This window comes from Nematostella vectensis, chromosome 1, assembly GCF_932526225.1.
Source record: "Nematostella vectensis chromosome 1, jaNemVect1.1, whole genome shotgun sequence".
In the NCBI taxonomy this organism is placed as follows: Eukaryota; Metazoa; Cnidaria; class Anthozoa; order Actiniaria; family Edwardsiidae; genus Nematostella; species Nematostella vectensis.
Window position 1 is genome coordinate 8,373,879 of NC_064034.1, and position 26,093 is coordinate 8,399,971.

Genomic DNA, 26,093 nt, shown 5'->3' on the forward strand with positions numbered 1-26,093 from the left:
AAAGCATATCGAACACAGAGTATAAAAGTTATCCTTGGTGTATTTATTTTCAATCAATTTCACAAAACTTACTTGTGTCACAGCTTTTGCCAACATGAGAAACTGGGCACTTGCAGTAGTTTCGGTAGCCTCTGTCGATACAGGTTCCACCATTCTTACATGGATTAGGGGTACACTTATCGATGTCTAATAATAAACAAATACAGCATAATTTTAGTCACGTATGTCATATACAGAATTGTATCAGGTCATTGACAAAAACAAAAGACCCTACAGTCAATGAACGGGACATTACCAACAGTGCAATTTCTCCCACTATATCCGACAGGGCAAGTGCAAGTGTAGTTGGAACCAGAAGAGATTCGGCTGCACGTTCCACCGTTTGCACACGGGTTGGGTTCGCATGCATCAGACACTGTAATACAAACAAATATATTTAATCAGGAATATTCTAGGGAAAACATTTGAAAATTATGCTTAGATAAGAAATAGATAAATACAAATTACAATCTCGAAACCACGTCTTTTTCATCACGTGAAACTGTTGAGAAAAAACCTTTTAAAAGATGGCATTGTACGCGCGTTGTATAATTTCATTGCTGTTTTCCGTAATAATTTTATGTAACGGTCATTTAAAACTGTATAATTCAAATAATTAGTAAATTAATTAGCCGGTGACGCAAAATCAATACCCTTACCAGCAATTATTTCAATGAGGATCTCTGGCAACATCAAGTCGAGCTCATCAAAGGACGGGGGAGTGAACAAATGATCTTTCTCTGGTTCAGATGGTACGTTTCTTAGCAAAGTTTCGTTTCTGCCCTCGCCTATCGCAATCAGATACACCTTTACTCCATCATCCTTCAGCGCTTGGGCGGGTACCGTTACGTTTTCCGTTATCTTGTCGGTCAGAATGACCACGACGTCCGGAGCAGAATCACGGTCACTCATAAAGGCAACATCCTTAGCTTTTTTAAGTGCATCAGTCAGGTTACTGGAAGTTTTGTTGGGATAAAGAATCTTCTCCAGAGCAACAATTACCGAAGCTTTGTTGTAACTCGAATTAAAGGGAAAAACAATTTCGCCCACATCAGAGAACACGCCCGCTGCAACGTTTGTCATATTTTCGGATACTGTGAATGGCTGAATAAACTGTACGGTAAAGTTAATGAACTTTCCAAAGTTCTCCTTCCCGACATTAGTTGAGCCATCCAACAGGAAGAGAACGTCAATTCCGGGATCAATGAAAGCTGAAAAAGACCACAAAAAGCAACATTAGATATGTTAAGTGTTTTCCCGGAGCATTCTCTTGAAGCACTCGCCGTAGTGTTTTCAAAGCATATCGAACACAGAGTATAATAGTTATCCTTGGTGTATTTATTTTCAATCAATTTCACAAAACTTACTTGTGTCACAGCTTTTGCCAACATGAGAAAATGGGCACTTGCAGTAGTTTCGGTAGCCTCTGTCGATACAGGTTCCACCATTCTTACATGGATTAGGGGTACACTTATCGATGTCTAATAATAAACAAATACAGCATAATTTTAGTCACGTATGTCATATACAGAATTGTATCAGGTCATTGACAAAAACAAAAGACCCTACAGTCAATGAACGGGACATTACCAACAGTGCAATTTCTCCCACTATATCCGACAGGGCAAGTGCAAGTGTAGTTGGAACCAGAAGAGATTCGGGTGCACGTTCCACCGTTTGCACACGGGTTGGGTTCGCATGCATCAGACACTGTAATACAAACAAATATATTTAATCAGGAATATTCTAGGGAAAACATTTGAAAATTATGCTTAGATAAGAAATAGATAAATACAAATTACAATCTCGAAACCACGTCTTTTTCATCACGTGAAACTGTTGAGAAAAAACCTTTTAAAAGATGGCATTGTACGCGCTTTGTATAATTTCATTGCTGTTTTCCGTAATAATTTTATGTAACGGTCATTTAAAACTGTATAATTCAAATAATTAGTAAATTAATTAGCCGGTGACGCAAAATCAATACCCTTACCAGCAATTATTTCAATGAGGATCTCTGGCAACATCAAGTCGAGCTCATCAAAGGACGGGGGAGTGAACAAATGATCTTTCTCTGGTTCAGATGGTACGTTTCTTAGCAAAGTTTCGTTTCTGCCCTCGCCTATCGCAATCAGATACACCTTTACTCCATCATCCTTCAGCGCTTGGGCGGGTACCGTTACGTTTTCCGTTATCTTGTCGGTCAGAATGACCACGACGTCCGGAGCAGAATCACGGTCACCCATGAAGGCTACATCCTTAGCTTTTGTTAGTGCATCAGTCAGGTTACTGGAAGTTTTGTTGGGATAAAGAATCTTCTCCAGAGCAACAATTACCGAAGCTTTGTTGTAACTCGAATTAAAGGGAAAAACTATTTCGCCCACATCAGAGAACACGCCCGCTGCAACGTTTGTCATATTTTCGGATACTGTGAATGGCTGAATAAACTGTACGGTAAAGTTAATGAACTTTCCAAAGTTCTTCTTCCCGACATTAGTTGAGCCATCCAACAGGAAGAGAACGTCAATTCCGGGATCAATGAAATCTGAAAAAGACCACAAAAAGCAACATTAGATATGTTAAGTGTTTTCCCGGAGCCTTCTCTTGAAGCACTCGCCGTAGTGTTTTCAAAGCATATCGAACACAGAGTATAAAAGTTATCCTTGGTGTATTTATTTTCAATCAATTTCACAAAACTTACTTGTGTCACAGCTTTTGCCAACATGAGAAACTGGGCACTTGCAGTAGTTTCGGTAGCCTCTGTCGATACAGGTTCCACCATTCTTACATGGATTAGGGGTACACTTATCGATGTCTAATAATAAACAAATACAGCATAATTTTAGTCACGTATGTCATATACAGAATTGTATCAGGTCATTGACAAAAACAAAAGACCCTACAGTCAATGAACGGGACATTACCAACAGTGCAATTTCTCCCACTATATCCGACAGGGCAAGTGCAAGTGTAGTTGGAACCAGAAGAGATTCGGCTGCACGTTCCACCGTTTGCACACGGGTTGGGTTCGCATGCATCAGACACTGTAATACAAACAAATATATTTAATCAGGAATATTCTAGGGAAAACATTTGAAAATTATGCTTAGGTAAGAAATAGATAAATACAAATTACAATCTCGAAACCACGTCTTTTTCATCACGTGAAACTGTTGAGAAAAAACCTTTTAAAAGATGGCATTGTACGCGCGTTGTATAATTTCATTGCTGTTTTCCGTAATAATTTTATGTAACGGTCATTTAAAACTGTATAATTCAAATAATTAGTAAATTAATTAGCCGGTGACGCAAAATCAATACCCTTACCAGCAATTATTTCAATGAGGATCTCTGGCAACATCAAGTCGAGCTCATCAAAGGACGGGGGAGTGAACAAATGATCTTTCTCTGGTTCAGATGGTACGTTTCTTAGCAAAGTTTCGTTTCTGCCCTCGCCTATCGCAATCAGATACACCTTTACTCCATCATCCTTCAGCGCTTGGGCGGGTACCGTTACGTTTTCCGTTATCTTGTCGGTCAGAATGACCACGACGTCCGGAGCAGAATCACGGTCACCCATGAAGGCTACATCCTTAGCTTTTGTTAGTGCATCAGTCAGGTTACTGGAAGTTTTGTTGGGATAAAGAATCTTCTCCAGAGCAACAATTACCGAAGCTTTGTTGTAACTCGAATTAAAGGGAAAAACTATTTCGCCCACATCAGAGAACACGCCCGCTGCAACGTTTGTCATATTTTCGGATACTGTGAATGGCTGAATAAACTGTACGGTAAAGTTAATGAACTTTCCAAAGTTCTCCTTCCCGACATTAGTTGAGCCATCCAACAGGAAGAGAACGTCAATTCCGGGATCAATGAAATCTGAAAAAGACCACAAAAAGCAACATTAGATATGTTAAGTGTTTTCCCGGAGCCTTCTCTTGAAGCACTCGCCGTAGTGTTTTCAAAGCATATCGAACACAGAGTATAAAAGTTATCCTTGGTGTATTTATTTTCAATCAATTTCACAAAACTTACTTGTGTCACAGCTTTTGCCAACATGAGAAACTGGGCACTTGCAGTAGTTTCGGTAGCCTCTGTCGATACAGGTTCCACCATTCTTACATGGATTAGGGGTACACTTATCGATGTCTAATAATAAACAAATACAGCATAATTTTAGTCACGTATGTCATATACAGAATTGTATCAGGTCATTGACAAAAACAAAAGACCCTACAGTCAATGAACGGGACATTACCAACAGTGCAATTTCTCCCACTATATCCGACAGGGCAAGTGCAAGTGTAGTTGGAACCAGAAGAGATTCGGCTGCACGTTCCACCGTTTGCACACGGGTTGGGTTCGCATGCATCAGACACTGTAATACAAACAAATATATTTAATCAGGAATATTCTAGGGAAAACATTTGAAAATTATGCTTAGATAAGAAATAGATAAATACAAATTACAATCTCGAAACCACGTCTTTTTCATCACGTGAAACTGTTTAGAAAAAACCTTTTAAAAGATGGCATTGTACGCGCGTTGTATAATTTCATTGCTGTTTTCCGTAATAATTTTATGTAACGGTCATTTAAAACTGTATAATTCAAATAATTAGTAAATTAATTAGCCGGTGACGCAAAGTCAATACCCTTACCAGCAATTATTTCAATGAGGATCTCTGGCAACATCAAGTCGAGCTCATCAAAGGACGGGGGAGTGAACAAATGATCTTTCTCTGGTTCAGATGGTACGTTTCTTAGCAAAGTTTCGTTTCTGCCCTCGCCTATCGCAATCAGATACACCTTTACTCCATCATCCTTCAGCGCTTGGGCGGGTACCGTTACGTTTTCCGTTATCTTGTCGGTCAGAATGACCACGACGTCCGGAGCAGAATCACGGTCACTCATAAAGGCAACATCCTTAGCTTTTGTAAGTGCATCAGTCAGGTTACTGGAAGTTTTGTTGGGATAAAGAATCTTCTCCAGAGCAACAATTACCGAAGCTTTGTTGTAACTCGAATTAAAGGGAAAAACAATTTCGCCCACATCAGAGAACACGCCCGCTGCAACGTTTGTCATATTTTCGGATACTGTGAATGGCTGAATAAACTGTACGGTAAAGTTAATGAACTTTCCAAAGTTCTCCTTCCCGACATTAGTTGAGCCATCCAACAGGAAGAGAACGTCAATTCCGGGATCAATGAAAGCTGAAAAAGCCCACAAAAAGCAACATTAGATATGTTAAGTGTTTTCCCGGAGCATTCTCTTGAAGCACTCGCCGTAGTGTTTTCAAAGCATATCGAACACAGAGTATAATAGTTATCCTTGGTGTATTTATTTTCAATCAATTTCACAAAACTTACTTGTGTCACAGCTTTTGCCAACATGAGAAAATGGGCACTTGCAGTAGTTTCGGTAGCCTCTGTCGATACAGGTTCCACCATTCTTACATGGATTAGGGGTACACTTATCGATGTCTAATAATAAACAAATACAGCATAATTTTAGTCACGTATGTCATATACAGAATTGTATCAGGTCATTGACAAAAACAAAAGACCCTACAGTCAATGAACGGGACATTACCAACAGTGCAATTTCTCCCACTATATCCGACAGGGCAAGTGCAAGTGTAGTTGGAACCAGAAGAGATTCGGCTGCACGTTCCACCGTTTGCACACGGGTTGGGTTCGCATGCATCAGACACTGTAATACAAACAAATATATTTAATCAGGAATATTCTAGGGAAAACATTTGAAAATTATGCTTAGATAAGAAATAGATAAATACAAATTACAATCTCGAAACCACGTCTTTTTCATCACGTGAAACTGTTGAGAAAAAACCTTTTAAAAGATGGCATTGTACGCGCGTTGTATAATTTCATTGCTGTTTTCCGTAATAATTTTATGTAACGGTCATTTAAAACTGTATAATTCAAATAATTAGTAAATTAATTAGCCGGTGACGCAAAATCAAAACCCTTACCAGCAATTATTTCAATGAGGATCTCTGGCAACATCAAGTCGAGCTCATCAAAGGACGGGGGAGTGAACAAATGATCTTTCTCTGGTTCAGATGGTACATTTCTTAGCAAAGTTTCGTTTCTGCCCTCGCCTATCGCAATCAGATACACCTTTACTCCATCATCCTTCAGCGCTTGGGCGGGTACCGTTACGTTTTCCGTTATCTTGTCGGTCAGAATGACCACGACGTCCGGAGCAGAATCACGGTCACCCATGAAGGCTACATCCTTAGCTTTTGTTAGTGCATCAGTCAGGTTACTGGAAGTTTTGTTGGGATAAAGAATCTTCTCCAGAGCAACAATTACCGAAGCTTTGTTGTAACTCGAATTAAAGGGAAAAACTATTTCGCCCACATCAGAGAACACGCCCGCTGCAACGTTTGTCATATTTTCGGATACTGTGAATGGCTGAATAAACTGTACGGTAAAGTTAATGAACTTTCCAAAGTTCTCCTTCCCGACATTAGTTGAGCCATCCAACAGGAAGAGAACGTCAATTCCGGGATCAATGAAATCTGAAAAAGACCACAAAAAGCAACATTAGATATGTTAAGTGTTTTCCCGGAGCCTTCTCTTGAAGCACTCGCCGTAGTGTTTTCAAAGCATATCGAACACAGAGTATAATAGTTATCCTTGGTGTATTTATTTTCAATCAATTTCACAAAACTTACTTGTGTCACAGCTTTTGCCAACATGAGAAAATGGGCACTTGCAGTAGTTTCGGTAGCCTCTGTCGATACAGGTTCCACCATTCTTACATGGATTAGGGGTACACTTATCGATGTCTAATAATAAACAAATACAGCATAATTTTAGTCACGTATGTCATATACAGAATTGTATCAGGTCATTGACAAAAACAAAAGACCCTACAGTCAATGAACGGGACATTACCAACAGTGCAATTTCTCCCACTATATCCGACAGGGCAAGTGCAAGTGTAGTTGGAACCAGAAGAGATTCGGCTGCACGTTCCACCGTTTGCACACGGGTTGGGTTCGCATGCATCAGACACTGTAATACAAACAAATATATTTAATCAGGAATATTCTAGGGAAAACATTTGAAAATTATGCTTAGATAAGAAATAGATAAATACAAATTACAATCTCGAAACCACGTCTTTTTCATCACGTGAAACTGTTGAGAAAAAACCTTTTAAAAGATGGCATTGTACGCGCGTTGTATAATTTCATTGCTGTTTTCCGTAATAATTTTATGTAACGGTCATTTAAAACTGTATAATTCAAATAATTAGTAAATTAATTAGCCGGTGACGCAAAATCAAAACCCTTACCAGCAATTATTTCAATGAGGATCTCTGGCAACATCAAGTCGAGCTCATCAAAGGACGGGGGAGTGAACAAATGATCTTTCTCTGGTTCAGATGGTACGTTTCTTAGCAAAGTTTCGTTTCTGCCCTCGCCTATCGCAATCAGAAACACCTTTACTCCATCATCCTTCAGCGCTTGGGCGGGTACCGTTACGTTTTCCGTTATCTTGTCGGTCAGAATGACCACGACGTCCGGAGCAGAATCACGGTCACCCATGAAGGCTACATCCTTAGCTTTTGTTAGTGCATCAGTCAGGTTACTGGAAGTTTTGTTGGGATAAAGAATCTTCTCCAGAGCAACAATTACCGAAGCTTTGTTGTAACTCGAATTAAAGGGAAAAACTATTTCGCCCACATCAGAGAACACGCCCGCTGCAACGTTTGTCATATTTTCGGATACTGTGAATGGCTGAATAAACTGTACGGTAAAGTTAATGAACTTTCCAAAGTTCTCCTTCCCGACATTAGTTGAGCCATCCAACAGGAAGAGAACGTCAATTCCGGGATCAATGAAATCTGAAAAAGACCACAAAAAGCAACATTAGATATGTTAAGTGTTTTCCCGGAGCCTTCTCTTGAAGCACTCGCCGTAGTGTTTTCAAAGCATATCGAACACAGAGTATAAAAGTTATCCTTGGTGTATTTATTTTCAATCAATTTCACAAAACTTACTTGTGTCACAGCTTTTGCCAACATGAGAAACTGGGCACTTGCAGTAGTTTCGGTAGCCTCTGTCGATACAGGTTCCACCATTCTTACATGGATTAGGGGTACACTTATCGATGTCTAATAATAAACAAATACAGCATAATTTTAGTCACGTATGTCATATACAGAATTGTATCAGGTCATTGACAAAAACAAAAGACCCTACAGTCAATGAACGGGACATTACCAACAGTGCAATTTCTCCCACTATATCCGACAGGGCAAGTGCAAGTGTAGTTGGAACCAGAAGAGATTCGGCTGCACGTTCCACCGTTTGCACACGGGTTGGGTTCGCATGCATCAGACACTGTAATACAAACAAATATATTTAATCAGGAATATTCTAGGGAAAACATTTGAAAATTATGCTTAGATAAGAAATAGATAAATACAAATTACAATCTCGAAACCACGTCTTTTTCATCACGTGAAACTGTTTAGAAAAAACCTTTTAAAAGATGGCATTGTACGCGCGTTGTATAATTTCATTGCTGTTTTCCGTAATAATTTTATGTAACGGTCATTTAAAACTGTATAATTCAAATAATTAGTAAATTAATTAGCCGGTGACGCAAAGTCAATACCCTTACCAGCAATTATTTCAATGAGGATCTCTGGCAACATCAAGTCGAGCTCATCAAAGGACGGGGGAGTGAACAAATGATCTTTCTCTGGTTCAGATGGTACGTTTCTTAGCAAAGTTTCGTTTCTGCCCTCGCCTATCGCAATCAGATACACCTTTACTCCATCATCCTTCAGCGCTTGGGCGGGTACCGTTACGTTTTCCGTTATCTTGTCGGTCAGAATGACCACGACGTCCGGAGCAGAATCACGGTCACTCATAAAGGCAACATCCTTAGCTTTTGTAAGTGCATCAGTCAGGTTACTGGAAGTTTTGTTGGGATAAAGAATCTTCTCCAGAGCAACAATTACCGAAGCTTTGTTGTAACTCGAATTAAAGGGAAAAACAATTTCGCCCACATCAGAGAACACGCCCGCTGCAACGTTTGTCATATTTTCGGATACTGTGAATGGCTGAATAAACTGTACGGTAAAGTTAATGAACTTTCCAAAGTTCTCCTTCCCGACATTAGTTGAGCCATCCAACAGGAAGAGAACGTCAATTCCGGGATCAATGAAAGCTGAAAAAGCCCACAAAAAGCAACATTAGATATGTTAAGTGTTTTCCCGGAGCATTCTCTTGAAGCACTCGCCGTAGTGTTTTCAAAGCATATCGAACACAGAGTATAAAAGTTATCCTTGGTGTATTTATTTTCAATCAATTTCACAAAACTTACTTGTGTCACAGCTTTTGCCAACATGAGAAACTGGGCACTTGCAGTAGTTTCGGTAGCCTCTGTCGATACAGGTTCCACCATTCTTACATGGATTAGGGGTACACTTATCGATGTCTAATAATAAACAAATACAGCATAATTTTAGTCACGTATGTCATATACAGAATTGTATCAGGTCATTGACAAAAACAAAAGACCCTACAGTCAATGAACGGGACATTACCAACAGTGCAATTTCTCCCAGTATATCCGACAGGGCAAGTGCAAGTGTAGTTGGAACCAGAAGAGATTCGGCTGCACGTTCCACCGTTTGCACACGGGTTGGGTTCGCATGCATCAGACACTGTAATACAAACAAATATATTTAATCAGGAATATTCTAGGGAAAACATTTGAAAATTATGCTTAGATAAGAAATAGATAAATACAAATTACAATCTCGAAACCACGTCTTTTTCATCACGTGAAACTGTTGAGAAAAAACCTTTTAAAAGATGGCATTGTACGCGCGTTGTATAATTTCATTGCTGTTTTCCGTAATAATTTTATGTAACGGTCATTTAAAACTGTATAATTCAAATAATTAGTAAATTAATTAGCCGGTGACGCAAAATCAATACCCTTACCAGCAATTATTTCAATGAGGATCTCTGGCAACATCAAGTCGAGCTCATCAAAGGACGGGGGAGTGACCAAATGATCTTTCTCTGGTTCAGATGGTACGTTTCTTAGCAAAGTTTCGTTTCTGCCCTCGCCTATCGCAATCAGATACACCTTTACTCCATCATCCTTCAGCGCTTGGGCGGGTACCGTTACGTTTTCCGTTATCTTGTCGGTCAGAATGACCACGACGTCCGGAGCAGAATCACGGTCACCCATGAAGGCTACATCCTTAGCTTTTGTTAGTGCATCAGTCAGGTTACTGGAAGTTTTGTTGGGATAAAGAATCTTCTCCAGAGCAACAATTACCGAAGCTTTGTTGTAACTCGAATTAAAGGGAAAAACTATTTCGCCCACATCAGAGAACACGCCCGCTGCAACGTTTGTCATATTTTCGGATACTGTGAATGGCTGAATAAACTGTACGGTAAAGTTAATGAACTTTCCAAAGTTCTCCTTCCCGACATTAGTTGAGCCATCCAACAGGAAGAGAACGTCAATTCCGGGATCAATGAAATCTGAAAAAGACCACAAAAAGCAACATTAGATATGTTAAGTGTTTTCCCGGAGCCTTCTCTTGAAGCACTCGCCGTAGTGTTTTCAAAGCATATCGAACACAGAGTATAAAAGTTATCCTTGGTGTATTTATTTTCAATCAATTTCACAAAACTTACTTGTGTCACAGCTTTTGCCAACATGAGAAACTGGGCACTTGCAGTAGTTTCGGTAGCCTCTGTCGATACAGGTTCCACCATTCTTACATGGATTAGGGGTACACTTATCGATGTCTAATAATAAACAAATACAGCATAATTTTAGTCACGTATGTCATATACAGAATTGTATCAGGTCATTGACAAAAACAAAAGACCCTACAGTCAATGAACGGGACATTACCAACAGTGCAATTTCTCCCACTATATCTGACAGGGCAAGTGCAAGTGTAGTTGGAACCAGAAGAGATTCGGCTGCACGTTCCACCGTTTGCACACGGGTTGGGTTCGCATGCATCAGACACTGTAATACAAACAAATATATTTAATCAGGAATATTCTAGGGAAAACATTTGAAAATTATGCTTAAATAAGAAATAGATAAATACAAATAACAATCTCGAAACCACGTCTTTTTCATCACGTGAAACTGTTGAGAAAAAATCTTTTAAAAGATGGCATTGTACGCGCGTTGTATAATTTCATTGCTGTTTTCCGTAATAATTTTATAATTCAAATAATTAGTAAATTAATTAGCCGGTGACGCAAAATCAATACCCTTACCAGCAATTATTTCAATGAGGATCTCTGGCAACATCAAGTCGAGCTCATCAAAGGACGGGGGAGTGAACAAATGATCTTTCTCTGGTTCAGATGGTACGTTTCTTAGCAAAGTTTCGTTTCTGCCCTCGCCTATCGCAATCAGATACACCTTTACTCCATCATCCTTCAGCGCTTGGGCGGGTACCGTTACGTTTTCCGTTATCTTGTCGGTCAGAATGACCACGACGTCCGGAGCAGAATCACGGTCACCCATGAAGGCTACATCCTTAGCTTTTGTTAGTGCATCAGTCAGGTTACTGGAAGTTTTGTTGGGATAAAGAATCTTCTCCAGAGCAACAATTACCGAAGCTTTGTTGTAACTCGAATTAAAGGGAAAAACTATTTCGCCCACATCAGAGAACACGCCCGCTGCAACGTTTGTCATATTTTCGGATACTGTGAATGGCTGAATAAACTGTACGGTAAAGTTAATGAACTTTCCAAAGTTCTCCTTCCCGACATTAGTTGAGCCATCCAACAGGAAGAGAACGTCAATTCCGGGATCAATGAAATCTGAAAAAGACCACAAAAAGCAACATTAGATATGTTAAGTGTTTTCCCGGAGCCTTCTCTTGAAGCACTCGCCGTAGTGTTTTCAAAGCATATCGAACACAGAGTATAAAAGTTATCCTTGGTGTATTTATTTTCAATCAATTTCACAAAACTTACTTGTGTCACAGCTTTTGCCAACATGAGAAACTGGGCACTTGCAGTAGTTTCGGTAGCCTCTGTCGATACAGGTTCCACCATTCTTACATGGATTAGGGGTACACTTATCGATGTCTAATAATAAACAAATACAGCATAATTTTAGTCACGTATGTCATATACAGAATTGTATCAGGTCATTGACAAAAACAAAAGACCCTACAGTCAATGAACGGGACATTACCAACAGTGCAATTTCTCCCACTATATCCGACAGGGCAAGTGCAAGTGTAGTTGGAACCAGAAGAGATTCGGCTGCACGTTCCACCGTTTGCACACGGGTTGGGTTCGCATGCATCAGACACTGTAATACAAACAAATATATTTAATCAGGAATATTCTAGGGAAAACATTTGAAAATTATGCTTAGATAAGAAATAGATAAATACAAATTACAATCTCGAAACCACGTCTTTTTCATCACGTGAAACTGTTGAGAAAAAATCTTTTAAAAGATGGCATTGTACGCGCGTTGTATAATTTCATTGCTGTTTTCCGTAATAATTTTATGTAACGGTCATTAAAAACTGTATAATTCAAATAATTAGTAAATTAATTAGCCGGTGACGCAAAATCAATACCCTTACCAGCAATTATTTCAATGAGGATCTCTGGCAACATCAAGTCGAGCTCATCAAAGGACGGGGGAGTGAACAAATGATCTTTCTCTGGTTCAGATGGTACGTTTCTTAGCAAAGTTTCGTTTCTGCCCTCGCCTATCGCAATCAGATAAACCTTTACTCCATCATCCTTCAGCGCTTGGGCGGGTACCGTTACGTTTTCCGTTATCTTGTCGGTCAGAATGACCACGACGTCCGGAGCAGAATCACGGTCACTCATAAAGGCAACATCCTTAGCTTTTGTAAGTGCATCAGTCAGGTTACTGGAAGTTTTGTTGGGATAAAGAATCTTCTCCAGAGCAACAATTACCGAGGCTTTGTTGTAACTCGAATTAAAGGGAAAAACAATTTCGCCCACATCAGAGAACACGCCCGCTGCAACGTTTGTCATATTTTCGGATACTGTGAATGGCTGAATAAACTGTACGGTAAAGTTAATGAACTTTCCAAAGTTCTCCTTCCCGACATTAGTTGAGCCATCCAACAGGAAGAGAACGTCAATTCCGGGATCAATGAAATCTGAAAAAGACCACAAAAAGCAACATTAGATATGTTAAGTGTTTTCCCGGAGCATTCTCTTGAAGCACTCGCCGTAGTGTTTTCAAAGCATATCGAACACAGAGTATTAAAGTTATCCTTGGTGTATTTATTTTCAATCAATTTCACAAAACTTACTTGTGTCACAGCTTTTGCCAACATGAGAAACTGGGCACTTGCAGTAGTTTCGGTAGCCTCTGTCGATACAGGTTCCACCATTCTTACATGGATTAGGGGTACACTTATCGATGTCTAATAATAAACAAATACAGCATAATTTTAGTCACGTATGTCATATACAGAATTGTATCAGGTCATTGACAAAAACAAAAGACCCTACAGTCAATGAACGGGACATTACCAACAGTGCAATTTCTCCCAGTATATCCGACAGGGCAAGTGCAAGTGTAGTTGGAACCAGAAGAGATTCGGCTGCACGTTCCACCGTTTGCACACGGGTTGGGTTCGCATGCATCAGACACTGTAATACAAACAAATATATTTAATCAGGAATATTCTAGGGAAAACATTTGAAAATTATGCTTAGATAAGAAATAGATAAATACAAATTACAATCTCGAAACCACGTCTTTTTCATCACGTGAAACTGTTGAGAAAAAAACCTTTTAAAAGATGGCATTGTACGCGCGTTGTATAATTTCATTGCTGTTTTCCGTAATAATTTTATGTAACGGTCATTAAAAACTGTATAATTCAAATAATTAGTAAATTAATTAGCCGGTGACGCAAAATCAATACCCTTACCAGCAATTATTTCAATGAGGATCTCTGGCAACATCAAGTCGAGCTCATCAAAGGACGGGGGAGTGAACAAATGATCTTTCTCTGGTTCAGATGGTACGTTTCTTAGCAAAGTTTCGTTTCTGCCCTCGCCTATCACAATCAGATACACCTTTACTCCATCATCCTTCAGCGCTTGGGCGGGTACCGTTACGTTTTCCGTTATCTTGTCGGTCAGAATGACCACGACGTCTGGAGCAGAATCACGGTCACTCATAAAGGCAACATCCTTAGCTTTTGTTAGTGCATCATTCAGGTTACTGGAAGTTTTGTTGGGATAAGGAATCTTCTCCAGAGCAACAATTACCGAAGCTTTGTTGTAACTCGAATTAAAGGGAAAAACTATTTCGCCCACATCAGAGAACACGCCCGCTGCAACGTTTGTCATATTTTCGGATACTGTGAATGGCTGAATAAACTGTACGGTAAAGTTAATGAACTTTCCAAAGTTCTCCGTCCCGACATTAGTTGAGCCATCCAACAGGAAGAGAACGTCAATTCCGGGATCAGTGAAATCTGGAAAAGACCACAAAAACAACATTAGATATGTTAAGTGTTTTGAGCCTTCTCTTGAAGCACTCGCGGTAGTGTTATCAAACACAGAGTATAAAAGTTATCCTTGGTGTATTTATTTTCAATCAATTTGACAGAACTTACTCGTCTCACAGTGTTTGCCAACATGAGAAACTGGGCACTTGCAGTAGTACCGGTTGGCTCTGTCGATACAGGTTCCACCATTCTCACATGGAGAAGACTTACACTTATTGATATCTAATAATGAAAAAATCAGACAAGTGTTATTTTATTTCTTATTACCTATAAATGTTCCGAACAACGCTTGATCGCTCCTGGCTTCGAACGAATTAATGACTGAATGAACGCATGAATGAATGAACGCTTAAAATGAATAAGTTGATTCATCTACTCATTACATGAGAGACCAAATTCCCTTTAACCTGTGTAGTAGAGAATGCGGCAGCAGCGTCGGCTTAGGAGGGGTACGTCACACACACCTTTTAAATCCTTATCTCAATCGTATTTAGATTATTGTTTCTCACCTTCACAGTTCTTGCCTTTGAACCCTACAGGACACGTGCACACATAGTCTGTGTTCTGTTCTCCGCATGTCCCTCCATTCTTACAAGGACTCAAATCACAGGGCTTCACAACTGAAACAGTGATATCGAGAAAATATCTTTCTTGATGTTGTGCTAGTTAAATTATAGCTTATTCATTTTCTATTAAAATACTTTTAACCGCTTCTGTGAAGGCATCAAAAGACGAGGGTTTTCAATTTAATATAATTATTTTACTTTCCTGAAAGAGAGCGACCTTCGCTTTGTCTCATTCCTGTCTTTAGGAAATGATAATTTGAAACTGCTTCTGGTCAGTTGGACCTGAAGGAGGGTAGTTCATCCTTACCTTTCCAGATCGTCTCGTTTATTATGGCGATAAGAGTTTCGTTTACAAGATCCTTGAAATGTGTTGAGTTGACAATGAACTCCTCGCTCGGTGCACTGGCGAAGTGTATGATATCCTCCAATGGCGATCCGCTGCCAATATTGAGGGCTATAATGGTAAGGTTCGCTTTCGCTGTTGTTGGAATCTTGTCTGTTGATTTTCCGTCTACTAATACAATCAACACGTTGTGGTCTCCAGGTTCCTCTGTAAAGTTGAACATCTGATAGAAACTAAAATTCAACGCATTGCCGATATTTCTCTCTTCTCTTCTTTCAAATATTATGTTATCAATGTCATCAAATATCTGTCTAGTCTTGTTGTCGTATACTGTAAACGGTATGTATGGCGTCCCGATATCTTTGCTGTATGAAGCCACAGCAATACGGAGTTGTCTGGGGAGCTCATCAAGGGTCTGTAGACAGAAAAAAGTGTAAACGACAGGTGCGTTGCCAGGATTTGCAGTGGCCAGGGGCGCAGCAGGCGCGTACCGAGAATTGGGGGAGGGGTGCGCAGTAAAATATATCATATGAGAAAGATAATATTTGAGGATCCTTCAATAACACATGATCCAATTTGGGTGGCGAAGAGGGAAGGAGACGCGCAGCTTCTGCACCAAACTCTAGCTATGAGTTTGAAACCGAATTCCGAATTATGTAGAATTATCCGCTGCTACGTTGGGGCTCTGTTATTGTGAACATGATGATTTGACCTGATATATATTTTTCCGAAGAGAGAAAAACAATAATCGTATTAAATTGCTAAACATTACCAAGCGCGATATAACGACACGCAGATCAGACTGTAGGGTAATTGTACTGGAATCTGCTATAACCAATTACAAAGAACACATACCGCATGCGCAGCAATGGGACATCTGTTGGTTATTGTAGGAGGCTGGCATAAATAGTTTTCGGGGGACTTCGAGTTATCAGGGGGTCAGTTCGAGTTATCAGTGATCGAGTTACGAGTAACCGGGTCCAACTGTTCTGGAGCCGCAAGAAAGGGGTGCTAAAGGGAGGACTAAAGGGAGGACTAACGGTTCTTGTGTTCCTACCCAAATCGTATTCATAAAGATCAGCGAAACCCGTACCTGGGCGAGTTCTTTGATGAATTCCTTTTCCTTATCCGTATCAACTTTCTGTGCAGCATCAATAATTAGGATACCAACATTAAGTCTAATCGGGATACCTAGAACAAGAAACAGTCAATAAATGTTTGTTTCAAAATGATATTATACAAAGTAGGACTAACCAATCGACGACTATTGCCACAAAATGTCATTTTTCAGGCTACTTACGGCAAAGTTTTCCCCTCCAACCTTCAGGACACACACATGTAAAACCCTTCAGGCTAGCTTCACAAATGCCTCGCTCGCAATAATTCGTAGCACACGGGCTAGTGACTGTGAAAAAAAAAACAATTGGTACCTCACTAACATAAATAACAGACGGACGGACGGACAGACAGACAGACGGACAAACAGACAGACGGACGGACGGACAGACAGACGGTGAATTTACCATTGCAGATCTTGTCACGCAACGAAGGCAAAATAGTCGACACGTCGCTGTTTTTGCCGATGCTGAATTTGTGTTCCTTATCCGGATCACTAGAAATTGCATTCAGTTCCTCTTCATCTCCCTCCTCGCCTATATGGACAGTGATCACAGTCGCATTGAGGTCATGCAACGCTTTAGCCGGTGCCTTATAATTATCATGAGACACACCATCCGTTACCAAAACAACCACCTTTGGAATAAATTCACGTGTCTTTGTAGTGAAGACATCACGTGTAAAATTCAGTGCCCCTCCCGAGTACGTGTTTCCAAATGGCACATCAGGATTTACAGAGGCTATCTCCGCAACCGTGTTATTCGAATGAAGTGGTATTACGGACAAGATATTCGAGGAGTACACCGCAATACCAACTCTGACAGCTTCATCGGATACAGTAAAGGTACTTGAGAGCTGTTTGGCCAGACTAAAACCTTTTGAAAAGGTAGAGGAGTCCTTGCTGACAATACTAGAGGATCCGTCCACGAGGAAGATGATATCAAAGTACTGTCGGCACACTACGAGAACAAGATTATTCAAAGGTTTAGTAGGTATTCAGACCCGTAGGGGGGAAGGGTTCAGGGGGCTCCACTTTCGGTTCTCAATAGACGTGCTATTTGTAGACAAAACTATATTAAAGCTAGATCACTCTGGTATGTAGCCAAATCCGACAATAAACGTCCCGTGGAGATACTGCAAAGGCATAAAAATAAATCTATTTTTGATGTTTTCTTTGGCGGTCAGATTTTTATCAGAGAACTCCCCCCCCCCCCCCCCCCCCCCACCCAGGAAAATCAGGTCCACTTCTTAGTATTTCACACCCTTCCAAAAAAACCCTGGTTACAGGCCTGGTATTGAGCATAAGATAAGGTAGTTTTACAGTTTCGGTTGAATCTGTAATCTGTCTAATATTACATGGATCTGTATAATGATGCTGGACCACTGGGAGGGGGAGGGGCAAAAATACACAAATATTGTGTCGGGAGTCAAATCTGCGGTTTTTAGCTTTCTTTCATTTTTTTAATTATTCAGTCCAAAGGGGAGGACCAGTAGAGCAGATGAGGGACGCCATGTCCGCCGTTACATAACGCAATAAAAGGTGGCTAAAAATTCCCGAAACGGAGGTCCATAACCAAGTGTCCTCGTACTTACATTGTAGGCAGTCTTTCCCTGAATAGTCGGTGGTGCAGTTGCATAGATACGATGAAACTTGACTAATGCAATTTCCGCGACCTGAACATGTCTGATTTCCACAGTTATCCACGGATGACACTAGACCAAAAATATTGGTAAATAATCATACACATATGAAACAACACAGACCAAAGAACACAATGTAAAATTGTAAGAGCGTCTGGGCGTATAATTAAATATCAAATTAAAGTATATAGCTAGAGATAAAAAAGAGAAGGTTTCCCATGCAATTTGGAAAATGCCAGTTTTAACACCATACCATTACCATTCTTATTGAATTCGTACTTACCGTTTTCGCATTCTTTACCAATATATCCAACAAAACATTCGCATTTGTAGCCGGTATCAGTGACGTTACATGTTCCACCGTTTTGACAGGGATTTGATGAGCAGTTGGTTTTTCCTGTATGACATATTCAGAGTGAGAAATAGGCGATCGTCTTCTCCAAAAAGCCAAACTGGAAGCTTTTATAGATTACATAACCTCTACAGTACCGCTCACGAACATAGGGACACTGTTCGCGAAACTTTCGCGAACAACGTTCGCGAAATTCGCGAACGACGTTCGCGAAATTCGCGAACATATAGACTGTTCGCGAACAGATGCAAAATAAACGGTTTGACGGACGGTAACGTGTGATCCAGGGCAAAATAACAGCTGGAACAGCGAGAAGCCATTTATTTGACAAAGACTTGTATTAGACAGAATATAAGTTTGGGGAATGAATGCCGATCGCTTGATATTCCTTGAAGATTTTCGAATGTGTGTTAACTGCTAGCGAATACTTTTAAACAGCGGGAAGCCATTTATTTGACAAAGCAAAGACTTGTACTAAACACGGGAGAATTAGTTTGAGGAGGGAATGCCGATCGCTTGATATTCTTCGAAGATTGTCGAATGTGTGTTAACTTCTAGCGAATACTTAGAAAAGCGGGAAGCCATTTATTTGACAAAGCAAAGACTTGTACTAAACACGGGAGAATTAGTTTGAGGAGGGAATGCCGATCGCTTGATATTCTTCGAAGATTTTCGGATGTGTGAAAACTGTGAGTAGTAGTCGTTTGTGTTCGAATACATGAGTCAGCGACAACATGCTCTACTATAAATGTTTTCTTTTCGGGTTTTGTAGAATATCAAGCGATCGGCATTCCCACCTCAAACTTATTCTCCCGTGTTTAGTACAAGTCTTTGCTTTGTCAAATAAATGGATTCCCGCGGTTCAAAATTCTTCGCTAGCAGTTTTCGCACATTCGAAAATCATCGAAGAATATCAAGCGATCGGCATTCCTTCTCCCGTGTTTATTACGAGTATTTGTCAAATAGAATTACAAAATTCTTCGCTAGCAGTTTCACACATTCGGAAATCTTCGAAGGATATCAAGCGGTCGGCATTCATTCTCCCGTGTTTATTACAAGTATATGTCAAATAGAATTTCAAAATTCTTCGCTTAGCAGTTTTTACACATTCGAAAATCATCGAAGAATATCAAGCGATCGGCATTCCTTCCCCAAATTAATTATCCTGTGTGTAATACAAGTATTTGTTAAATAAATGGCTTCCCGCTGTTGAAAAGTATTCGCTAGCAGTTGTCACATTCGACAATCTTTGAAGCATATCAAGGGATCGACATTTCTTCCCTCTTCGAGGCAAGCTTTTGAGAATAAACTAACTAACTTTTGTGCCTGTGTCTGCCCTCGTAAATCCAGGCATATCAGACTATAACTGAATTTGTTGTTTCTGATTTTAACGATAACCATAGCTCTCAGCTGACTTTTACACGAACAATTTATTTGAATCGCTTGCAGAACTCCTGTATGTATTTTAAGTGAGTATCAGTACTGTAAGTCTTCGGTTACGAGGTACGAGTTCCCGTTTGTCAAACGGTTTGTCCCGGTCTGTTCGCGAACACTGTGTTCGCGAACATCAGCTGTTCGCGAACAGTGTTCGCGAATTTCGCGAACATTGTTCGCGAATTTCGCGAACGTTGTTCGGGAATTTCGCGAACGGTGTTCGCGAATTTCGCGAACAATTTCGCGAACATATGTCCACATGTTCGAGAGCGGTACTGTAAGTGCAAAACTAAATCTTGGCGGATAAGAAAGTTTATAGAGCAAAAAAGTTTACATACAAACACATACACAACAAAATGGATAAAGCAGCAAATAAAGACGGATATGTGAACACGAAATCAAGTTTTGTAATATTCAAGTCACGAAATGTTTTGACTGCCTGATATTCATATCACGAGTATTCAAAATTTCGTTCATGCCTGACGCATGTCCCTGCTTTTCGACATGATTATTTTTCTGGTTTACTACTTTCTCTTGTCTCACGCGAAAGAACTGCGCATCAATTCGGTATTGCGAAGTATCACAACAAGTTCTCATGAAGATCACGTAAATTATCACATTTCAGGGAGTTAAAAAAAAACAAAATAAATACTAAAGATACTGAATGTACTAAAACTACTCACAACTAAATACATAAATCAAAATATGTTTCTATTTCGAGATGAGGGGATAGATTGTGATTATGGGCTGAATGATGATCTAATAAAATGAAATGTGATAATTTACGTGATCATGAAGATCACGTAAATTATCACATTTCAGGGAGTTAAAAAAAAATAAATACTAAAGATACTGAATGTACTAAAACTACTCACAACTAAATACATAAATCAAAATATGTTTCTATTTCGAGATGAGGGGATAGATTGTGATTATGGGCTGAATGATGATCTAATAACGTGTGTACACTCACGTAATTCGCAGTTCTTTCCAGTGAACTCAGCACTACATTCGCATTGAAAGTCCCGGATCATCTCCGTACACTTAGCCTCATTCATGCAAGGATTCGACTCACAAGGCTTCACAACTGAAAGAAACGCATGGGTGGAGCATATATGAAGACAAAAGAAAAGAGAAGAAAAGAAAAGAAAAGAGAAAAAGAATAGATCAACATTACATACCACTCCATACGGTTTGATTGGCTTTACTAATGACATTTTCGTTTGGAAGTTCACTGAAGTTTCTTGAGATAATTTTATGATTGTCTTTAGGAGAGCTGACAAAACGATTGATCTCCATTGTTCGCGTTTCATTACCAATTGCAATAGCTATGATAGTGACGTTTTTCTCTGCAGCTGCTTTGACTAGTTCTGCCGTAAGAACCTCGTCTGTCGACGGTCCGTCTACCAATACAATTAGGATGTTTTGGTCTCCAGGATTTTTAGTAAAGTTGAACATCTCATAGAAGCTGGTGTTAAGGGCGCTGCCTATATTTCGCTTGTCACTTCCAAGGAATGTAATTTTATCAATGTTTTCCCGAAGCACATTCTTGGGTTCTTGTGTGAAAGTGGTGAATGGTATACTGATATCAGCTACGTTGCTGTATGGAGCAACGGAAAGACGAATCTCTCTAGGAAGCCCGCTAAGAGCCTGTAAGGCAATAAACATACATTATAGCATCAGTTGAATTCAGGCGAATCTGAGACCAATCGGCTTTAAAAATGCCATCTTCATATTCCGAAGCATATGCGCGACCGTGTCCACAAAGAAAGCTTCAAGAAGAAAAGTTAGCCAATTAGTTCTAGGACCGAAAGGAACCATGGGTCTCATTAAATTTCTACTAAATGCTGAAGAATATGGATAAATCAAACAATTATCCATTAAAGATCATTAATGTATGTCTCTGACATTGCTAGACTTTATTTAACACCTTTAATTTTACGAATGATTAGTACCCAGAAGCACCGTTCGGGCTTAGAACTTCCATTTACCATTTGCCATTCGCCATTTGCACTGAGAACCTTTTTTGAAATAGGTGTATATCTCGATTAAATTTGATAAATGTTAAAAAGATAAGGGATATAAACAGTCAGTCATAAAAATATTCTACAAATATTATTTAAAGAAATTTTCGAGCTCTGAGTAAGAAAAGCACGCTAACATACCTCAGCAATACGTTTGGCAAATTCCTTCTCTTGCTTGAACATTTGTTCGGTAACAGATTTCGCCCTCACAAGAAGAATACCGACGTTCAGTCGCAAAGGTGTTTCTAAGCAAATACAGATAATAGAATAGTTACTTTGTTGAAGTTGCCTGGACCATCTTTTATTGCACACTCATATTTTGTCCTATTTTTTATCGTTATTTTTTATCATTAAAATGATAAACGTTGAAATCTCAAAAAACGCGGAACCGTGTATCATGATCCTTAACCCGTAAAACATTAAAACCTTCTGAATACCTGTATCATTTAGGATACAGCCGATTTATTACAGAGGGCGCATTCTTTAACGGTTTAATCTTTGTTTTGTTGCTTATTTCACATGAAAACATTGTTATTATGTCATTAATGCGCTAATAGTTATCCAAACACTTACGGCATAGCTCTCCTACCCAGCCCTCTGGGCAAACGCAAACGAAGTTGTCCAGTTTAGGAACACATTTTCCTCGTAGACATTTGTTGTTGTTCTTGCTGCAAGGTCTTGTCACTGTTGATAGAGGGATTTATTCATATCAATAAAAAGGATGGGATGGGATGATGGCATGTTCTCCGCCAGACAAATTGCAATGAGTCTTGTTCGAGCTGTGTAAATTAGAAAAAAAAAGGACGCCAATATTGGAATCAAGCCCATCTTAGTTTATTTTACAATATTTGGATCCATAATTTATTACATTTAAGTATCTCAAGAGACGTTGAGTTTTTACTCACCAGCGCAAATCCGGTCCCGTAGTTGAGGAATAATAGAAGATAAGTTAACACTGCTGCCAATCTCAAAACGGTGTTCACCGTCAGGATCATCAGCAATGCTGTTTAACTCTTTTTCGTCTCCCTTTTCACCGATATGCACCGAGATTATAGTCACATTCTGCGCGCGAAGCTTATTGGCTGGAGTGTCAACGTAATCTTGAGACACTCCGTCTGTTACCACGATAACGACTGTAGGAACTTCATCGCGTGATTTCGGAAGGAAGTAGGCCCTTACATAGTTAAGTGCCTCGCCAGTGCGTGAGTCGCCGCTATGGGGTGACAGCCCCGATGTGATAGATGTAATGTCAGACTGGGTGTTGTTTGCCTCTAGTTCTATTGCAGTCTGTTGCGTCAAAGAGTAGATAGTGAGAGCAATCCTGACCCCGGCATCCGAGACATTGAAGCCCTTAGACATTTCCCTGACCAGTTGGAGTGCCGTAGAAAACGCAGAAGAATCCTTGCTGTTAACACTTGCGGAACCGTCGACAAGGAAGATAACATCAAATAACTGTCTGCATGCTGTTGGATGTGAATTAAAAGCGTTAAATTAGTCTAGAAGCGCTAGTCTCAACGTCTCTATCAATAGTAATTATTGATTCTCTTAGCTTTTATCTTTCCGGCGTTAACTTTAGTATTTAGCTTAAGATGGTACTTACGATCGTCGCAGTGCTTCCCGGAATAGACTAACGGACACTCGCAAGAGTAGGAATAGGTGGTGTTAATGCACCTTCCGCCATTAGAACAGGTCTTGTCGATGCAGCTATCGACACGAACAGCTTAAAAACAATAATACCATGATCATCTCGGACGATTACTAGCGAAATTCTCTCGAAAACAATAGATGGTTCTAAATTTCCCTCTTGCATAAATGATGAGGGAGATTTATTTTCTAAATATTTCACTTCAGATTGTTTGTGCATTTAAATAGGGTGGTCTCTAGATAGGTAAAAAAACACGATGTATACAAAGTCGCCAATTTATTAAACAGTGTTCGCTTATCCAAGCTAAAGTTACCAGTAATTTCGAGTATGTTTCCGCGGTGATTATGGTGTTCCCCTCTCGGCGTCGGGGTTTCAACAAATCATCCCTTTGTTGTGGGGACATTTAATCTCTAAATTACCCTTGTGCCATGCTATAACTTATAATAAACCGATTTAAAACTTCTATTCAGGGGACCCATTACCTGTTGAATACCATGAAATATAGCTGAATAGCATAAATGGTTGATTACAAAGATAGACTTTCATTTTAAAAAAGTCAACAAATTAAACAAGTTATGGTAACTCTTAGCCTACGTCTGTTGTTCAGGGGTGCCACTCTATTGAGTGACGACTGCGTCAAGGTTACAACGTCGTTACAAAATCTTAATATTAACAGCCATACCATATTCACAATTAACTCCTGAATATCCATGCGGACAGCTACAATTGTAGGATTCATTATGAACAGTACAATTTCCGCCATTCTTGCAAGGACTAGATGAACAGGGGGTAGCAGCTGTAGCAAAACATAACTACAGTTAGCTTTGAAGGGCGTGTAAGCAAAAGTCAAAGAAGTCATGTACCAATCTCGCAGTTTGTCCCTGTAAATCCCTCTGAACAATTGCATCTGTAGTAGCTTCCTGATACTATACAAGTAGCGTTGTTTTTGCAAGGACTTTCAAAGCACGGTTTAGCGGCTGAAAAGTAGAAAACATCCTATTTTATACCAAGAAGAGAGTTAATTTAAATGCAATAAACAGAATGTACAAGAAAATAACTAGCAGCTGATAAATCAAACAAGAAATCAATAATCTAAATAGAAATATTTGAAACAATGGAATTGCTCTTTGTTGGGGTATAGTTAGTATTCTCCCTGATACCCGAATTGTGCTTTTGATAGAAAAATAGTAACTTATTTTTTCTTTGATACAATTTTTTCTATAATTCTTGGCTACTTACAGAACAGAATTGCATCTTTTATCGCAGGGATCTTGCTAGTCAGATCGTTAAAATCGTTCGCCTTGATAATGTATCGGTCAGTCGGTTCACTAACAATACGTTCCATCTCTATCTGTCGCACTTTTTCGCCTATCGGGATAGCTATAATAGTCAAGTTCTTTTCCTGGGCTGCTTGAATGTATTCAGCTCTGAAAACTTCATCCGTAGACCGACCGTCAGCCAGTAAAAGGAGAATGTTGTTTTCGTCTGATTTCTTAGTAAAGTTGAACATGTCGTAGAAGCTAGTGTTCAGAGCGTATCCTATGTCCCTTTTGTCGCTTCCTGTGCATGTGATCATGGAGACGTCTTTCTCGAAGGTAGATGCATTCGTGTATTTTTGGAACGGAATGTTCACTTCAGTGACTGAGCAGTATGTGGTTACAGCAACACTAACATTACCAGAGGTAAGCCCAAGAACCTAATAAAAACAAACAACCAAAACAATGAAATAAATATGACACTTGACTTAGTTAAAAGCACTAGCAGCGGCGTAGCCAGAATTTTTAACAGGAGTTGGCCCAAAAGGGACTTTCAAGGCATTTTCTCCTGTATTTTAGATAATGTCTCATACATTTACTGTATTTTTGGCTGTTAAAAGGGGGGGGGGGGGCTAGGCCACCCTCTGGCTACGCCCCTGACTAGTACTAGTCTAATGCTTTTAATACAGTGGGTCTGAATTACTTTTTAATACATTACAGTAACATCATTCACCAAAACAGGCACATGCAATTAATGTAAATACAATAACCCTTTGTTTTTGTCTGAATTTGTATAAGGTTGAGTATTGAATATAGGCCTTACTTCTGTGAGTTTCGTAATAAACGTTTTTTGCTTTTCAAAAGCTTGAATATCAGACATGGTCGTTGCGTTCACAATGAGAATTCCAACATTTAGTTTAACCGGAAAACCTAAAAATAAAAATAAAAACCATTAATGTATTCTAATACATTTAATACAATATTACATCACACTTCAACAGTGTGCTATTGCTCTCCAGCATACTCTTCATTTGATATGTTTTTTTCTATCCTTAAAAATTGTATTTAATCTTATTATAGATTTCGATTATCCGTCATAAGTTCCGTTAGAGGTA

General features: G+C 39.5%; 1 protein-coding gene across 1 annotated transcript in view; it reads right to left on the reverse strand.

Moving 5' to 3' along the window:
- Window positions 1-26,093, reverse strand: part of LOC5520461 — a 121,857-nt gene that overhangs the window by 21,659 nt on the left and 74,105 nt on the right. Inside the window, exons 131-181 of the mRNA XM_048731779.1 lie at window positions 25,802-25,908; window positions 24,962-25,418; window positions 24,586-24,699; window positions 24,405-24,518; window positions 23,678-23,797; window positions 22,983-23,540; window positions 22,651-22,761; window positions 22,219-22,322; window positions 21,235-21,703; window positions 21,027-21,140; window positions 18,551-18,664; window positions 18,220-18,339; window positions 17,034-17,585; window positions 16,811-16,915; window positions 16,604-16,701; window positions 15,475-15,925; window positions 15,111-15,221; window positions 14,710-14,823; window positions 14,017-14,568; window positions 13,613-13,732; window positions 13,390-13,503; window positions 12,682-13,233; window positions 12,279-12,398; window positions 12,056-12,169; window positions 11,348-11,899; window positions 10,968-11,087; window positions 10,745-10,858; window positions 10,037-10,588; window positions 9,634-9,753; window positions 9,411-9,524; window positions 8,703-9,254; window positions 8,300-8,419; window positions 8,077-8,190; window positions 7,369-7,920; window positions 6,966-7,085; window positions 6,743-6,856; window positions 6,035-6,586; window positions 5,632-5,751; window positions 5,409-5,522; window positions 4,701-5,252; window positions 4,298-4,417; window positions 4,075-4,188; window positions 3,367-3,918; window positions 2,964-3,083; window positions 2,741-2,854; window positions 2,033-2,584; window positions 1,630-1,749; window positions 1,407-1,520; window positions 699-1,250; window positions 296-415; window positions 73-186 (exon numbers count right to left, since the gene is read on the reverse strand). Coding sequence (XP_048587736.1) covers window positions 73-186; window positions 296-415; window positions 699-1,250; window positions 1,407-1,520; window positions 1,630-1,749; window positions 2,033-2,584; window positions 2,741-2,854; window positions 2,964-3,083; window positions 3,367-3,918; window positions 4,075-4,188; window positions 4,298-4,417; window positions 4,701-5,252; window positions 5,409-5,522; window positions 5,632-5,751; window positions 6,035-6,586; window positions 6,743-6,856; window positions 6,966-7,085; window positions 7,369-7,920; window positions 8,077-8,190; window positions 8,300-8,419; window positions 8,703-9,254; window positions 9,411-9,524; window positions 9,634-9,753; window positions 10,037-10,588; window positions 10,745-10,858; window positions 10,968-11,087; window positions 11,348-11,899; window positions 12,056-12,169; window positions 12,279-12,398; window positions 12,682-13,233; window positions 13,390-13,503; window positions 13,613-13,732; window positions 14,017-14,568; window positions 14,710-14,823; window positions 15,111-15,221; window positions 15,475-15,925; window positions 16,604-16,701; window positions 16,811-16,915; window positions 17,034-17,585; window positions 18,220-18,339; window positions 18,551-18,664; window positions 21,027-21,140; window positions 21,235-21,703; window positions 22,219-22,322; window positions 22,651-22,761; window positions 22,983-23,540; window positions 23,678-23,797; window positions 24,405-24,518; window positions 24,586-24,699; window positions 24,962-25,418; window positions 25,802-25,908 — 12,579 coding nt within the window. The remainder of the gene's footprint in view (window positions 1-72; window positions 187-295; window positions 416-698; window positions 1,251-1,406; window positions 1,521-1,629; window positions 1,750-2,032; window positions 2,585-2,740; window positions 2,855-2,963; window positions 3,084-3,366; window positions 3,919-4,074; window positions 4,189-4,297; window positions 4,418-4,700; window positions 5,253-5,408; window positions 5,523-5,631; window positions 5,752-6,034; window positions 6,587-6,742; window positions 6,857-6,965; window positions 7,086-7,368; window positions 7,921-8,076; window positions 8,191-8,299; window positions 8,420-8,702; window positions 9,255-9,410; window positions 9,525-9,633; window positions 9,754-10,036; window positions 10,589-10,744; window positions 10,859-10,967; window positions 11,088-11,347; window positions 11,900-12,055; window positions 12,170-12,278; window positions 12,399-12,681; window positions 13,234-13,389; window positions 13,504-13,612; window positions 13,733-14,016; window positions 14,569-14,709; window positions 14,824-15,110; window positions 15,222-15,474; window positions 15,926-16,603; window positions 16,702-16,810; window positions 16,916-17,033; window positions 17,586-18,219; window positions 18,340-18,550; window positions 18,665-21,026; window positions 21,141-21,234; window positions 21,704-22,218; window positions 22,323-22,650; window positions 22,762-22,982; window positions 23,541-23,677; window positions 23,798-24,404; window positions 24,519-24,585; window positions 24,700-24,961; window positions 25,419-25,801; window positions 25,909-26,093) is intronic.